At 49.3% G+C, this 17482-nt stretch overlaps 1 protein-coding gene across 1 annotated transcript; it reads left to right on the top strand.

Moving 5' to 3' along the window:
* The first annotated feature begins 438 nt into the window (after positions 1 to 438).
* LOC308359485 (paired immunoglobulin-like type 2 receptor alpha) lies at positions 439 to 17256 on the top strand. The gene is made up of 7 exons (XM_080830552.1): positions 439 to 667; positions 996 to 1382; positions 11711 to 11920; positions 15497 to 15527; positions 16147 to 16196; positions 16385 to 16428; positions 16812 to 17256. Exons 1-7 carry the CDS (start codon positions 613 to 615, stop codon positions 16944 to 16946), a joined length of 912 nt encoding a protein of 303 aa, XP_080686678.1. The 5' UTR covers positions 439 to 612; the 3' UTR covers positions 16947 to 17256.
* Positions 17257 to 17482: the final 226 nt, after the last annotated feature.

Genomic DNA, 17482 nt, shown 5'->3' with positions numbered 1-17482 from the left:
AGCAAGCTGGGTGTCCGTGGTGCTAGGACTGGAGGTCGAGGGCATCTGACCAGCAGTGGTTCCCTCCTCCTTCTCCCTAGGGGGCTGTAGCTGGGCAGGGACTCGTGGCTGCCTGTCCTCTCGCTGGCAGACCTGGAGCTGGTCCTGCTGGCGCCCCTTCCCCTGGGAGGACAGACAGAGGCCAAGAGGCACTCCGCCAATGAAAAGGAGAGCTAGAGAGACAGAGACTGACTCCTAAGGAGAGGCAGAGGTGCTGCCAGTGGCCAGGAGTGGAGGCGGAAGAGGAGAGGCCCCACATGGCCAAGGTCAGAACCATGGCCCTCAGCAGGAAGATAGAGGCTGGGGGCCTCTGCCGTGGCTCTCTGCGCTCTGACCACAAGGAAGCACTTTTGCAATATAGGAAAAGAAGAATCCAGATTGATAAAGGAAGTGCTGGTCACTCTGGGGGCGGGTGAGCTTGGGGAAGGCTCTCACCCTCCCTTGCTCTTCTGAAGGGGCCTGATCCACGCTCTCTGGGCGTCTCCCGACTCCCCAAGGAGGCACCGCCTAGGGCCTCCCCTCTGGCCTTGACGGAGCTGCTGTCGTCTCCTCCCTGGGGAGGAGAGTGAGGCAATGGGTCTGTTCCTGCTGCTGTCTCTGCTGCTGCTGCCTTCACGTCTGCAGGCCGGTGAGTGTCCGGGACACCCTGGCTCTGCCCCGAGGCCCAGCAAGTCTCCAGCAAGGGCTGTGGCTGGGCAGCTAGAGAGGGGGTCTGCTGGGGGAGCTGGCCAGGCCTCCCAGCCCCAGCAAGAGACGGGCTGGTCCCACAGTGCTGGTCAGCCCCAGCCCTTCACCCTCCTCCCTACCCCATGCCGGGCGCGGGGAGCACCCAGGCCAGAGAGCCAGTCCTACCATCTGTCCCACTACTGCCCGTGGGCGAGGGTGTCAGAAGGGCTGGGGTTATCTTCTCCATCTCTCCCCGTGGCTTCAAGTCTCTCCTCTCCCGTCTCCTGCAGGTAGCTCAGCAGTGTGTGATCTAACTCACTATGGAATCGAGCAACAAGACCGCCTCTCAGCCCCCATGGGTGGCTCCGTCCGCATCTCTTTCTCCTCCTTTCACCCCTGGGAGTTAGCCAAGGATCCCAGAGTGAGTGTAGCCTTGAGACGGACACACTTCCACGGGGAGGTCATCTACAACAGTACTCGGCCTTTCATCCATAAGGACTACAGGAACCGGATCTCCCTTGAATTGTCAGAGGGTCAGACGTCTGGCTCCCTGCGGATATCAAACCTGCAGGAGAAGGATGGGAATATATACTTTTGCCGGATCCAAGTGGAAACATTAAGATGCGGCAAGAAGGTGTGGCAGGCCCTCGAAGGAACCGAACTCACCATCGCCCCCGGTGAGTCCAGCTGCCCCGGCGGCCACCACGCTCACCCTGAGGCTCTTAAAGGCCATGGTGCCCGCATCCCCCAGGCCTGGCCCAGACCCCAAGCTTCCTGTGTGCCCTTCTCTCAAACTCGTCTCCCCACACCCACCCCCTCCCCAGCCCTCTGACGACTTTACTCTTTGTCCTCCATCTCCCCAGGCCTGGGCTGCCCTCCTTGCCACCCCCTCCCTGCTCCCTCCAGGCCCCACTCCCCCAGCCTCAGCACCTTCTGGGCTCCCCAGTTATCCTCCCTTGCCCTAAGCTGGGGCTCCAGCCTGCCTCCCTGCCCCCCTGCCCTTGCCCCCAGGCCGTCCTGACTTCTCCAGGATGTGGGCCGCCTTCCCTTCGTCATGTGTCCAGGTGTGCAGCCCCGGCCAGCCCCGAGTCTTGCGTCTCCCCAGCCATGGGCTCAGCCCAGCACACCCAGCAGGTACCCAAAGATGACCCACCCGAGAGCCCGGTCCCCTGGCAACGCCCCATGACCTGTTTTCCCGATCCCCCCACTTCCTTCTGCTCTGCTCCTCGGAACCCAGACCACGGTGCTCCCCGCCCAGCCCCATCCCTCCTCTCCCTTCCCATCTCCCTCTTCCCCTGGCTCCATCCTCTTTCCCCTCCTTGCTCCCCCATCCCCAGTCCCCACCTCTGCCTGCACTGTCCCGTTGTCCCCTCCGATCTCGCCCCTCTGTGCTGGCCGTTGAGAGGCACGGCTGCAGCAGAAGTACAGCCGCTCCCGCTCACTGTGCGCTGTGGGGTTGACCAGCTTGGTATGCGTCGCCGTGGTTAACCTGCCCCACGGCCCTACAGTAACAGCAGGTACTGCCGTCGTCTTCCTGCCACAGATAGGGACACTGAGGCTCGAACAGCCTAAGGACCCTCCCAAAGCCACCGACATGGTGCAGGTGGGACTTGAACCCAGCTTAACCCCGGAGCCACCACTCTTAACCAGTAACTGCTCAGCCTCACTGGCTGACCTGATGCTATCATTGTCTTGACCTATTTTTCATGGAATAATGGGATGTGCTACATTATTAGATCCTCCCATGTAACTCAGCAGCCCGTGGGGACTTGAACCTGGGTTTGTCCCCACAGCAGGGTGGAGAGGGCATCTCTCCCAGGAGCAGGCACTGGGGGTGCGCTGTCTGTAGACTTCCTTAAGAACGAAAAACCGGGGGCGCCTGGGTGGCTCAGTGGGTTAAAGCCTCTGCCTTCAGCTCGGGTCATGATCCCGGGGTCCTGGGATCAAACCCCACATCAGGCTCTCTGCTCCGTGGGGAGCCTGCTTCCTCCTGTCTCTGCCTGCCTCTCTGCCTACTTGTGCTCTCTGTCTGTCGAATAAATAAAATCTTAAAAAAAAAAAAAAACGAAAAACGAAAAACCGTAGGTTTGCTTTTTACAGCTACTCGTGCTGGCAGTTCCAAACTGCACATCACTGCTCCTGGTGGGAAGGACACCGTCTGTGTCCCCAGCCCTGGTAACCACTGCTCCAGAGGACCACCGGGCTGGTTTTAGAGCAAATAGAAAACGGCTCATGACTAAATTAGGCCAGACAGCTTTGGGTTTATATTTCGGGCACCTCCTGCATCTTCCCTTAAGTGGCCATTTCGGGGAGATTTTGGCTCTTCTCAGACCCCTCCTCCTCTTCCTTCCTTAATTCTTCTAACTTTTCTCATTTCTCAGTTTCAGTCACATTCGCTATGAGTTCTTCAACAATAAATTAATTTTTTCAATTAGTGCAATTAATTGGATATTCATGCTCATAATTTTTAAAATACAGAGAAGTAATAAAAAGAAAAGTCTTTACCTAAGTGAAGTATCACCACACAAAAACATCCCCCTAAGGGAAATTTGTAGCAAATAGAACTGAGAAGTCTGTGGTTGGCTTAATCGTGCTTTTTACATACAGATGTTTTCTTTTTATATCCAAATCTCACTGTATTCTCCTCTGTAAATTCCTCTTATTATGTCTTAGCCCAAAATCCTGTATTCCACTAGGGGCTAAAAATATTTTCTTCTGAATTTTGTATGCTTTCTTTTGACAGTAAAACTCACTAATCTAGTGAGGAGGTCTTTTGGTATATGGTGTGAGGTAAAGAACTAAATTGATCTTCATAGCAAGAAACAAATCAATCATCCCAGCTAGATTTATGGAATCTTTTTTCTCTTCTCCATTGACTCATAGGCCTGGCCTTTTTGTAGGATAGCACCCACTTCTGGTCTGTCAACTCCATTTCCCTGTCTTTTCTCCTGTGCTACCGCACTGTTCTAGGGATTGTAACTTGTCACGGTTCAGTGGCTGGTGAGTCTATGTCCATCAGAACCACGTTACTTCCTCAAAAACCTTACTATTGTTTTGGTCTGTTGTTTCACATAAATATTAGAATAAGCTCACCAGGGGCACCTGGGTGGCAAGGTGGTTTAGGCCTCTGCCTTTGGCTCGGGTCGTGGTCTCGGGGTCCTGGGATCGAGCCCCGCCTCTGGCTCTCTGCTCAGCGGGGAGCCTGCTTCCCCCTCTCCCTGCCTGCTTCTCTGCCTACTTGTGATGTCTCTCTCTGTGAAATAAATAAATAAAATCTTAAAAAAAAAAAAAAAAGAATAAGCTCACCAAGTTCTGAAGAAAACACTTATAGGTATTTTTTTTAATATTTTATTTATTTATTTGACAGACAGAGATCACTAGTAGGCAGAGAGGCAGGCAGGGAGAGAGGGGGAGAAGCAGGCTCCCCGCTGAGCAGAGAGCCCGATGCGGGGCTCGATCCCAGGACCCCGAGATCACGACCCGAGCCGAAGGCAGAGGCTTCAACCCACTGAGCCACCCAGGTGCCCCCACTTATAGGTATTTTTAAAACCAGAATTGCATTAAACCTATAAGACAATTGACAGAAATGGAAATCAGCATAAGTCCAATCTTCCCACCAGAATGGCTGCTATTTTATATCCCTCAGTAACCTCGGCAGTGTTCTTCCACAGACCATGTAAATATCTCACAAGACGCTTTCCTCTAAATCCCCTGTTTTTTAAACTAATATGCAACATTATTTTTTGAATGTTCATTTTCTATAATTTTCACTAGAAAATATGGCATAAATTTTGGCTAAATGCTGGGTTATATGCACATTTACCTCTCCTCCCTACCAAACTCTACTAAAATGACAGCAAAGGGAAATATTTAAGACAAAATCCACAAGGACAAAAAGATATGTGAGTCATGTGGTCAAAAACAGTATTTGGGAAGCTGAAAACATGTAGACTAATGTACCTGGCCTAGGAGACCAGGGGAGCTTAGCCCTAAACCAGCAGTGGGGAGACCCGGAAGAAAGGCAGTTTTTTAACTACAAAAACACCTTGATGGTTCAGCAAGGGCGACCCCAGAACCCCTGACAGTGGGAGTGCAAGGGCGTCAGAAAGCTGGAGGATTGGGCGAGAATCTATTTAAGAAGCAGGGAAACCTCTATGCCCCCTCCCCACCCAGCAGAGACTGGAGATTTGCTTTCCAGAAAGGATGGACCAGAGGGACGTTGGGGGCAGTACCCCAGGCATACTGGGGGCAAGGGATCAGTCCTTAAAACTGAAGATTTGGTGAACTGATGAGACCCTAAACGCCCAGCCCCTTTAGATGCCTCCCAGTTCTCAGGCAACCCAGTTGGTATCCCCCATCCCGCTAAGGGCAAGAAATCAGGAGATTCTTCTCTGGGAAATCTATTTGATGGAAACCCCAAAGGATCCAGAAATCTTAACAGATCCTGCAATCCAGTAGCTGACAAGCGTTTTCTCCCAGACCACGTACACCGGCTCCAGTCAGCGTGGCTTCTGCACATTGGCCTCCAAGGGGACAAGGACATGGGGTCTTGGCCTCTCCGGGAATCCTACAGCCCTGAGGGTTGACCTCTCACCTCTACTGTGCCTAGAGACACCATTTAAAACTATGACTACATTAGACACTTAAGGAATCCTTCCCCGTGAAACACACAGCAAAACAAATGGGGTGGTGGGGAGCCAAGGGGAGTGGCTGGAAGGCACCAGAACAATGGAGGGAGAATAAAACTCAGGTAATCACCATTTTCAGAGAGTTGAGAGCACAAACATGGAGCAACAGAGGGAGCTTTCCAAGCAGACTAGGAGCTCTTAGGAACTTAAGCTATGATGGCAAAAATGGAAAACCCAGTAAAAGGATTGCGGGATCAACTTGACAGATACGCCTCAGAAGACCGACAAAGAGTCACGTATCTGGAAACTGTGGCGGGTTGGATAGCAGCCCCCACAAAGACATATCCACATCCCAGCCCCCAGAACCTGGGACTGTTACCTTACATGGTAACAGATGTGACTCAGTTGTCACAGAAGAGAAGGCAGTGTGGCCACAGAGTGGAGACTCAATGATGCAGTCTGGAAGCTGGAGGAAGTAGGGAACAGAGTCTCCCCCAGAGCCTCCCGAGGCTGTGAGGCCCTAGCAACACCTTGCCCTCTGACCTCTGGCCTCTAGGAATTAACTTCTGTTAAAACAACTTCTGTTGTTTTAAGTCCCCCAGTTTGTGGTCATTTCTTACAACAGCCATAGGAAAGTCACATATAGAAAAATTGAGGATTGGTCCAGGAACTCCAGCCTCTGAATTATGGGAGTTCCAGAGACAGAGAAATGAGAAGGTAGTTGGAAGAAAATATGGGCCAAATAACTCTTGAAATTTTCCAGAACAAAGGAGCCCAGAGTAATGAGTAAAAATAAAAAGACCTACCTTGAGACAGTGCAACATGACATTTCAGAATGTCAGGGACCAAAAGATGATGCAAAAAACTTCCAAGGAGGAAAAAAACAGGCCACAGGAAATTTGGGAATCGGCAAGGCTCTGGTGGTCTCCATAGCAACAGAGAAAGCTGGAAGACGATAGTTGAATGCTTTGAAATTCTAAGAGAATATTCTTACATTCATTCACTCATTCAACAAATATTTATTGAATGCCTACTGTGTGTAAGGTGCTAAGACAGACATTAGGGAAACAGCAGGAAAGAAAGAAAAAAAAAAAAGGCTAAGCATGCCCACAACAATGCCTCTTGCACATAAGTATGGAAAGAAGGCTGAAGAGAAAATCAGCAAATTAATTCTGTGTGTTGAATGGTGGTGAAAAGAGAAAAGCAGGGAAATGGAGCAGAATCTGGGGGATAAAGGTTGCTAGGGGTGTTACCCTATCCAGCTGGAACAGGAAAGGCCCCAGGGACGTTAGAGCCAGGAGAAAGCAGCCATTGTTAACAGGGTGACTGAGAAGAGTTTTGAGGAGAGCACAGGGTAAGGAAACCAGTCAGGGATGGGACACACCTGCAACCATCTCCAGGATTGAGGAGAAGGTAGAGAGAAGGTACTGGGACCAGACAGGGGCTCTAGCCTCTGGGGAGAGAGAGTCAACATGTCTGGGATGGTTAGTTTTAGGTGTCAACTTGACTGGGCCAAGGGATGCCCAGAGAGATGGTAAGACATTCTTTCTGGATATGTCTATGATGGCATTTCCAGACGAGTTTAGCAGTGGGTGGGCATCATCCAAACCCTTGAGGGCCTGAAAAGAACAAAAAAGTAGAGGATGGGCAGGGACCACCACTTCTTCTGTCCCCAGGCAGAGCTCCTGGTTCTTGGGAATTTGGAATCACACTGGGAATTATATAAATGGTTTCCTTGATTCTCAAACCTATAGGTCTGGCCTGGAACCACACCCCTAGCTTTTCTGGGACTCCTGTTTGCAGACAGCAAACTATGGCTTCTCAACTGTCATAATCACATGAACCAATTCCTCAAAACTCTACATTTCTTTCTATGACCCCATTGGTTTTATGTCTCTGAGACCCCAGATTAATACAAGATCCAGTGAGGAGGAGGCCAACAGTTTTGCCATGACTTACCCTCCTCTCTCCATCTCTCTTTTTTTAAGATTTTATTTATTTACTTATTTGAGAGAGAGAGCAAGATTGAGAGCATGAGTGGAGGTGGGAGGTGGTGCAGGGAGGGGCAGAGGGAGAGAGGAAAGCAGGCTCCCGTGCTGAGCAGAGAGCCCGATGTGAGGCTCTGTCCCAGGACTCGAGGATCATGACGCTTAACCGACTGAGCCACCCAGGAGCCTCTCTCCCTTTATTCCCTGATGGTGACTTCCACTGGCCACTGAATAGGAACCAGTGTGTGAGAGAGCCCACCAAAACCAGCCTCCAAAGGAACAAAGCAAGTGGAGAAGAGTCAGGGAGTGGATCTAAGAGAAGCCAGCAGAGAAATTCAGCCCAGGCACAGATCTGTAGGAAGTAAGGGAATGTTCCAGTCAAGAGGGATCGGCAGGGCAGAGGCCAGGAGGTGGGACATGTACAGCTGAAACAGATGAAGAAGCTGATGGTAGCAGGAGGTGAGATCAGAACAGGCAGTGGGGACAGATCCCGTGTGGCTCTGAAAGCCAAGAAAAGAACTTTCACTCTCACAATGAATCTAGTGAGGGTTTCCTGCTGTGTTCTGATGTGCACTGATGTGTTCTGAGCGTCCCTCCAGCTGTTGTGTGGAGAATCAGACCGTAAAGACAAGCAAGGTCACGGGCAGGAACACCAATGAGAGGTGATATGCCTTGAATAGGGTGACAACGAGGGCAGGGGAGATGCTGACTATATTTGGAAAACTGAGCAGGCAGAATTTGCAGATGATGGGATGTGGGGGTAAGAAAGAGAAGAAGCAAGAGTGACTCTAAGGCTTTTGGCCTGAGCATCTTGAGGGATAGACCTGCTATTTACCAAGATGGGGGACCTGGGAGAGGAACAGGCTTGGGAGGAGATCGAGAGTTAAGGACTACTGAAATCTGAGACATTACAAGACAAACAAATGGAGGTGTGAGTAGGCGTGAGATTTAGGAGTTGGCAGTGTGGGGAGAGAGGTGGCTGGATATGTAACTTTGGGCAGGATTAGCATGTTGCTGCTAGTTAATGCCATGGGATTGGATAAATTATCTGGGAAGTGAGTGTAGCTAGAAAGGGGGTCCTGTTACTGAACTAAGGAGGTCCCATGACTGTTTCGGGTTGGGAAAAGGAGGAATCAACAAGAAGACAGAAGGAGCTACTAGGGACGCGGGAAAAGAGCAAAGAGAGAACAGTGTCCCCGAAGCCAGGTGAAGAACCCATGTCATGAAAAGAACATTGAATGCTGGAGGGTCGAGGAAGATGGTGAAAGTGAGGGTGTGAGAGATCTAAATCCTCAGTTTCAATGGTAGGAAGTAAATAAATACAACTTAAGTCAAGAAACAGCAGTATGTACATGTGATTTAGAAAAACAAGGCTAATGTCAGAAGAAATAGCTAACGGTGGGCTTATGCAGGGGCCACTGTTTTTATACACTGTATGGAATTTGTGGACTCTTTAAATTATGTGCCTTTTGGGGCGCCTGGGGAGTACAATTGGTTAAGCAACTGACTCTTGGTTTTGGCTCAGGCCCTGATCTCAGGATCCTGAGACGGAGCTCCTGTCCTGCTCTGCACTCAGAGGGGAGTCTGCTTGGGATTCTTTCTCTCCCTCTTCCTCCACCCCACCCACCCCCGTACTCTCCCTCTCAAATAAATAAATCTTTTAAAAAAATAAATTATGTGCCTATAGAAGTTTGGTAAATGTTAAATTTTGAAAATAATAAAGGTACTGGTAATACTTACACATCATTAAAAAAAAAAGGTCAAACAATACCAAACCGAGTCCAATGACAAGTACATTCCTTCCTCTGTACTTTATCTCCCCAACCACTACTTCTTTCTGAGAAATGTTCTCTCTTACAGATACAGATATAGATACATAACCCAGATAGAATCAAACTGTATGCTATTCTGCTCTATGACTTGTTTTCATGTCCCCGTACAACAAAGTATTTTTCCATTTCAGCACATACACAGCTCTGCCTTTTTTTAAATATATATTTTATTTATTTATTTCACAGACAGAGATCACAAGTAGGCAGAGAGGCAGGCAGAGAGAGAGGGGGAAGCAGGCTCCCCGCCAAGCAGAGCGCCCGATGCGGGGCTCGATCGCAGGACCCCGGGATTATGACCCAAGCCGAAGGCAGAGGCTTTAATCCACTGAGCCGCCCAGGTGCCCCACAGCTCTGCCTTTTTAAAAAAAAAAAAAAGGCTGCAGGGTGTCCCACCACAGCAATGTCTCGCAATCTACTTCCTCAGTCTTCTGTTTAAAGACATTTAAGTTGCTGCCACATCACAAAGTTGCAAAGAACATCTCTAATCACAGGCCTTCTAACACTTGCTCAGCATTTCCACAGGATCGATTTCTAGCCCTGAAATCATTGGGTCAAAGGGCATGCCCGGGTAGGTTACATTTTGCAAATGTGTTCCCAAAGGTTGTGCCAACCTAGTCTCCCATTGTGGTAGTCCTGGGTTATTTTCCTCCACTCAGATGGTAAGAAACATAGGCCTTTATTGTTTTAACCTGCATTCAAAAAAAAGAAATTATAAATGGATAGTAGTGTCAGGGTTATTGTTTTATGAAATGAATTAGAATTGCGTCATTTTCTGTATTTGTCTGTGTTCTAGAATCTATTTGGGAATTATTAGTTCCTTAAATTTTCACAAGAATTTACCCATAAAACCTCCTGAGCTTGGAATCCTTATGACGGGTAGTTCTTTAATAGAGTTCTTTTTTTTTTCAAGCTTGTTTTTTTTTTTTTTTAATAAAATCTACCCCAGCTGTGGGGCTCAAACTCATGATCTCCAAACCGAGAGTCTCATGCTCTTTTGATCGAGCCAGCCACGCACCCCTAGAGTTCTCGCTTCTTGGTTTACCTCTCACTGAAATTGTACTACTTACCTCCATTTTCCAAAGCTTCTATTTCAGAAAATCATCCAATTCAGAGTTTTTAAAATTTATCAACCTATAATTGAGCATATGCAATCACAAATGATTTCAACAGACTCCTGTTAGGTTTGCAAGAGTCTTATCTATTTTCTTCTTTGTTTCTTGTTTTTTTTGTTTGTTTTTCCCCTAAATAACCACTTCCTGCATTTATTTCTATTGTCCTGATTCCTAATAAATTTATTTCTGCATAGCTTTCATTACTTTTTTCCCTCTGAATTTTCTTAGGACTGGCTTCTTTCTGGTTTTGGTACTTCTTCTGTTCATTTTTCATATTTCTTCTTGTTTTAAATAATAAAAGCACTTAATACTATGAATTGGGCTTAGAGTATGGCTTTAGTCACATTCTAGGAGGTATTTTTTTTAAAATATGTATTCCTCGGATTTTATTTTTCTAGATAGCATGTTATATACATTTGTTGACGAGTTTAAAATTTTTATCTCAATTAAAGGATGGTTTTATTATTCCCTTCCAATGAGGGTCGACAGAAAATTTGGTCCATACTAACCTGAAGATTTTATTGGCGTTGAATTTTTTCCAGTAGCTTAACATTCTGTCAGTTTTTAAACAGTGCATTAAACATCTACAAGGTACAATCTATTTGTAGGAAGTTCAGTATATATTAATTTAATCTTAAAAACATATTTCTGGGGATCCTGGGTGGCTCAGTAGGTTAAAGTCTCTGCCTTCAGCTTGGGTCATGGTCTCAGGGTCCTGGGATGGAGCCCCGCACCGGGCTCTCTGTTCAGCAGGGAGCCTGCTTCCCTATCTGCCTGCCTCTCTGCCTACTTGTGATCTCTGTCAAATAAATAAATAAAATCTTTAAAATATATATATATATTTCTAACATATATTAGGCGCTTTACAGATGTTTTATCACTTACTAAAACAATCCAGAAAGGATAAATACTGTTTGGTCCTACTTATAACAAGTTCCTAGAGCAGTCAAATTCATAGACACAGAGAACAGAACAGTGGGTTCCTGGGGCTGGGGAAGGGAGTGCAAAGTGAGTGTTCAATGGGGACAGAGTTTCGATCTGAGAAAACGAAAAAGTTCTGGAAAAGCATAGTGGTGATGGTTGCACAACAGTGTGAATGTGCTTAATGCCACCGAACTATATACTTAAATGTGGTTTAAACAGTAAATTTTATGTTACCTATACTTTACCACAATGAAAAAACTTTTTCCTTCCTATAATTTAGGGATCCCTATTTGTTGGTATGAAATAAGGTTCTGAGGTCACACCACTGATGGGAGGTAGAGTCAGCATCTAAGCTGGGTGATGTGGATTCATTACCCCCTCCCTGCGTGAGAGCTTCAGAGAGTGGTCCCCCCCCCGCCCCCGCCCAGTATTCCCCAAAGTAGGGAACAAGATGTGATGGTTTCATCCAGAAACCTCCAGTCCTCCAGGGGAGAATCTGCTAAATTCTCATGTCTTCTCAGCTCTCAAGACGACCACCACTGTTCCCACCACTACTGCCCCCACCACCACTGGCCCCACCACCACTGGCGTTTGTGACTTGGAAGACAGTAAGAGTTCAACATCTTCGGTCCTCAGTGTGGAAGCTGCAGTAGGGGTGGCGCTGGCTGTTGCTGTGCTCATAATTGCAATTTTGGGACTGATACTCTACCTCAGGCGGAAGAGAAGCAAAGGTAAGTGGTTCCGGGCCATGCCCCCCACCAAGCTTCCCTACTGAGTATTTCTCAGAACCACCTGCATCAGAATGACCCCGGGTCATTCTGCATGAAAAAATGCAGCTCCAGGGGCACCTGGAGGGCCCAGTGGGTTAAGCCTCTGCCTTCCTCTCAGGTCATGATCCCAGAGTCCTGAGATCGAGACCCGCACGGGGCTTTCTGCTCAACAGGGGGCCTGCTTCCCCCTCCCCCTCTGCCTACTTCTCTGCCTACTTGTGATCTCTGTCAAATAAATACATAAAATATTTTTTTAAAAAAATGCAGCTCCCTGCTGGGCTTGAGGTCTGGGCTTGGGAATCTACATTTTCAAAGGTCTCATCAAGTGCTTTTGTGTGTGTGATCAAGTTTGAGAACCAGTGCTGCAGACTCTGGAGCAGGGTGATTGGAGATAACAAATGTAAATAAAGCATAGGTCCTACTTTCAAGGAACTCAGTGCTGGAGAGAGAGTGACTGCCTCAATTAGAAAGAGCTGTGGTAGATTGGGAGAAAGGTGGGGAACCAGTGAGGAGTTCCCATAGGAAGTGACCCTGCAAAAAGTCTCAAAGAATATGAGAATTAGTCACGCAAACAGTGAGGGTAGTGAAGAGGTCACTATCCATGCAGGGGCAGGAAGTCAGTGAGGGAACTGTAGGTAGCTCAGTGCTGTGGAGGAGGCCGGCAATGGGAGAAGAGAACCTTGTATATGACTCCCAAGAGCCTCTGATCCCAGAGGCAAAGTGAAACAGGAAAGTGGCCACCTCAGCTCTGCCTTGCGTGCGGATCCATCGGTCTGTGCTGGTGGGGCCAGAGGTGGGCCAGGCGGGGCCAGTCTAAGGTAATGGCAGTGGGTGGAGGGAGAGAGCCAGATCCTGGAACAGTTTAAGAAGGAAAACCAGTAAGACTTGGTGATTGGGCTGGTGTAGAGGCGAAGGAGTGGGAAGAACTAGGGTGAATGAGTCCATGGGGAAACCACCAAGCAAATTAGAGAACACAGGGGGTCAAGACCATGTTTGGGGGAGAACGATGGTTCCTTAGTCTGGGATGTGTTGGAGATGTGCCTGTGTGGCCTCTGCATAGAGATGTCCCTCAGCGGTGTGGGTGTCTGCATCTATAGCTCAAGAGGACAGGGCTAGGGGTGTTCATCATTTACACCCCACCAGCCTCCAGTATTGATCTGAAACTCCTCTGAAGAAAATTTTCAATGAGAGGAGATTAGCTGCATGAGATATTAAAGCACAGAGGTGAAGAGCACAGAGTCTGGACGGCCACAGTCAGGTCCCGGCTGCGTAAACTCCGGTGCAATGGTACTATTACTCCCTGCCCCAGCTCACCCATCGGTAAAATGAGAAGAGTAATAACACTCACCCCGGGGGTTGTCATGACAATCACATGTAACGCATCGAGACTAGATCCCGGCACAGAATAAGGACCATATGAGCATGAGCGCCTGCAATTTTAAGCTGTAATGATTAAAATGATTCGATCCAGTCCTATGAAAACACAGATAAACCAATATCCGAGAAGAGAAAAGCCCCCATATAGGCAGGATGAAACAGATCAAAATATATTCAGGAATTTAGTAGGCTAATAAGCAGCATTTCTAATCAATGGGGAAAGATGAGAGTCATTCAGTACACGGTGCTGGAACAAGTGAGCAGCCATCTGGGGAAAATAATATTATCTCATAATTCGCACCAAAATAACTTCCACAGAGATCAAAGAGTTAAATGAGGGGGAAAATACCCCAAGACTCGAGGAAAGCATGTGAGACCATCTCATGTCCATGCAGTGGAGATGGCCTCCCTAAGTAGGATGGAAAACCTAAAAGCCATGAAGAAAAATATTGACAAACTCAACATATACAAATTGTTCTTCATTCTGCAGAGGAAAAGTCGCAACAGTTGTCTCTAGAGTGAGGCTGAGGGTTGGAGAGGAAGAGCTGTGACAGTCACCGAGGGAACAGAAGAGGGTATTTCAGGATTCCACCCAGATGAGAAGCCAGAGCTCTGTAAAAGCATCACTGAGCATGATTATGTCTCCCCTGTGCAGGTGTAGAAACTTCTAGAACTTGTTGGTTAGAAGTTATGTTCCCCTGCTGGCATCAGAGACGAACAGTAACAGGGCTTACCTAAGACAGAGTTCCTTGTTTCCCCTCAGATAAAAGGATGAGGAGGCAGATGGCAGAGGCCACTGTCCTCAGGCACTCAGGCTTCTAGCTTCCTGCTCACTGTCCTAGCTACTGGCTTCTGTCCTGAAGGTTGCCTCGTGATCCAAGATGGCTTCTTGGAGTCCAGCCATCATTTCTGAATCCAGGCAGGAAACAGGAGGAAAGAAGAAAGGATGAAAAGACCATGCTGCAGCTGTTTGTCCTTTAGTCAGTCTTCCTGAGAATCCTACCCACAACTTCCCCTTGAATCATATTGACGAGGATGTAGTCATATTCCCCACATCTATCAGGAGCACACTGCCACCCCAAATAAAATCAAGGTCCTGTAACTGAGGAAAAAGAAATAAATGGAAATTGGGTAAGCAAAGATCATCTGCTGTCATAGGCCTCATCCAGAATTAGAGATGTGTCAACTAAGTGTGGCCTAAGGACAGGGGAACAGGAGAGGTCAAGGAGCTCGTGAGAGGGGGAACGCAGAGGAGAGGATCAGCAGGGAGCTTGGACAGCCTGAAAGAAAGTGGATTATTAAGGGACAAGAGTTCATGGGGTCAAAGCACAGGCATAGCAAGCAGGATGTTAATAGGAGAAAGGTGGAAGGAAAGAAAGCTGTAGCATAAAAAGGATGCTGGCATTTAATATTGCAGAGTTCTCAGTCCCAGAGATTTAAAAAAAAAAAAAAAAGTCCAGGGTATGGCAGAGGAGAGGGTCCTGGAGTTTGGGAGACATAGGAGTCCCATGTGTCCAGAGGGTTGTCTCCGTGGATAGTGGGACCTCCCAGGGTGGTGTTGGGTGGTGGAGGGCGTGTCTGTGAAGCAGGGGCCAATCCTTGGGAAATGCCCCAGAGAGACCTGGGAGGATGAGAAGGGAAGAGGGGGGTGGGGAGACTGGCAGGTTTCAGTGAAGAGGAACAGGCTGCCGCTCAGACCCAGGTCCCAGCCATGATGCTCACAAGGCAGGAGAGAAAAATCCACCACTCAGGAAAGCACAAAAAGCCAGTGTTTCAGGATAGGAGGAAGCAGAGAGTCTGAGACAAGGTGGAAGGAAAGGAATGGGTGGGCAGGGCCTCAGCGGTAGAAGGAGCAAGGTTGAGGGATGCTTGGGGAATTCAAGCAAGGAGGAAGGAAACAAACGGAACAATTGAGGTTTGGGAGAGAAAGATGACGCGGGCAAGAGCTGCTCTCCTGATTTGGTGTTGACAACCACAGGACAGGGTTGGGCAGCCTCAGGATGCCAGCAGGTGTCACGCTGAGTCCCAGGTGGGTCCAACAGAGCAGCTCCACTGCCCTGGTCTCTCTGGAGGTTGGTCTCAGAGCACACGGAGCAGGAAGGCAGGGAGGAGAGGTGCCCTCTATGGATGGCACCCTAACATGCCGCTGTTCCCCTACAGGTCTGAAGACTAACGCCAGAGCGGTACCCAAGTGAGTGCTTGTCCCTCTTGGGAAACAGGAAAGTTCCTTATGGGAAGGGCACAGGGCCTCTGTCACTCCACTCTCCCGGTCCTTTCCCAGGGGGTGTCTCTTTTCTCAGAGCCACTTCCCTCCTCAGCTTTTAACCTTGCCTCCCTCCCTCCCTCTGGAGCCCTCTTCCTCTTCACCTTCCCACCCCCCCCATCCCTCCAGCCCATCTTCTGGACTTCTGTCCTTCTCTCCAGCCCCTTCCCTCCCCTCTCCCCGCTCTGGCCTGGGCACCCACCAGAAGACCTGAAGTGGGTAGAGCTGGTGTTCATTCTCTAGTTTGTACCAACCACCACAGGGCAGACAAGACTTCACCCCTCCCAAGGCTCTTTCAACAAAGCTGCTTCTCCAGGACCCTCTGCCTTCAATGGGCCTGTGGGACCTCTACTGGTTACACTGCAAACTGCCTCTCGGATCTTCCAGGAGGCCTCCTGACAGCCTCAAACCAGATGGAGTGTCAGGAAGTCGGGGTGCCCCTCCCCGCCCATACACACACGCACACACGGAGAACTAGCCCCACACAGGTTTGAACTCGCTTCTGTCCAGCCTCTAACCCACGTTCTGCCCTCTCCTTCTTATACAGGGGATCCTTCCAAAACACTGAGGAGAAGTATGAGAACATCGGGATTAAAAGTGAGTTCTGACTGCCATCACTCCTATCCTTCCCTACACACTCCCTGCTCACACACGTGCCCCCCCCCATCCCTCCTGCCTGACCCTGGTCCTGACACAGCAGATGACCTCACTGCTTGGAGGCTCCAGCCCATTTCTCTACCCTGGCCGTATGCACCTGACCCCAGCACACCTTGATTTTTTTCTAGGACAACAAACAGAGCCCCGGCTGGAGCCCAAGCTGGAGCCCAAGGTAAGCATCTCAGACTATGGCCTGAAGGAATTAAAGAAAAGTTTGGGGGCGCCTGGGTGTCTCAGTGGTTTAAGTCTCTGCCTTTGGCTCAGGTCATGATCTCAGGGTCCTGGGATCGAGCCCCACATCGGGCTCTCTGCTCAGCGGGGAGCCTGCTTCCCCCTCTCTCTCTGTCTCTCTGCCTACTTGTGATCTTTCTGTCAAATAAATAAAAAATCTTTTTAAAAAAAGAAAGAAAGAAAGAAAAGTTTGGAGAAGGTGGGGTGAAGGGAATAGAGGGCTGCATGCAGTGTTGGTGGAACACTCAGGTGCCAGATTACTGCTCTCAGGTGGGGACAGCTCCCCTTCCACGGTCTCACCGCCTTCTCCTTCCTTCTCGCCAGGATGAAGCCCAGGACAACCCCATCCTCTATGCCTCCCTCACCCTCTCCAGCTCCTCATCACTGGCAGCACCTCCCCGCCTCCCTCCCAAGGAGGCCCCCCAGGAGGAGACCCTATATTCTCTCGTAAAGGCCTGAGAGTGGGACTGGAGGATGACTTCCTTAGACGGAGCTGCCCAGCGGGTCACAGCCTCTGATAATGACCCCGGCCAGACTGGAAGACTCAGAAGCCAGTGGGTGTGGAAGGCCTCCAAGGACCAGAGAGAGACAGAGCCATCTGCGCCAACCCCCTCTCCACCTTCCCAGCCCTTGCCCAGGAGAGTAAAAGGACTGGTAGAATTTGCCCGAAGGCATCTAAAGGGAAAACTGATGGTTCCTTCTACTTCTGTCTTCTCCTTCTCACCACGAATGAATTATAATAAAAGGTCACACCCGAGATCCCTCCCCCAGTACTGGAGTTGGGTGACTGCCTTGGGGCGGGACACAATAAGCCCCGCCCCGACGCTGGTAGCCAGCCCAGAAGCCAGGGTCTGCCCCTCCTCCACCCATTCTCCTTCCCCTTGGATCAGCACGAGCACGCGCGTGCCAAGTGCACCACCTCATTTAGGCGCCTCCAACAAGCTGAGCCGGGACTGGATGCGCTCCCCCGAGCCGTGAACAGGACCACAGTGGTT

Source organism: Martes martes (assembly GCF_963455335.1).
Source record: "Martes martes genome assembly, chromosome: 18".
In the NCBI taxonomy this organism is placed as follows: Eukaryota; Metazoa; Chordata; class Mammalia; order Carnivora; family Mustelidae; genus Martes; species Martes martes.
Note: the sequence above shows the minus strand (reverse complement) of the source record. Positions and strands in the feature narration are given on the sequence as shown.

Bases quoted from the DNA above. Each gene is read 5' to 3' on its own strand.
- LOC308359485 (XM_080830552.1), top strand. From the start codon at position 613: ATGGGTCTGTTCCTGCTGCTGTCTCTGCTGCTGCTGCCTTCACGTCTG. The intron at 16,197-16,384 runs GTGAGTTCTGAC...ATTTTTTTCTAG, and splicing joins TGAGAACATCGGGATTAAAA to GACAACAAACAGAGCCCCGG. The intron at 16,429-16,811 runs GTAAGCATCTCA...CCTTCTCGCCAG, and splicing joins AGCCCAAGCTGGAGCCCAAG to GATGAAGCCCAGGACAACCC.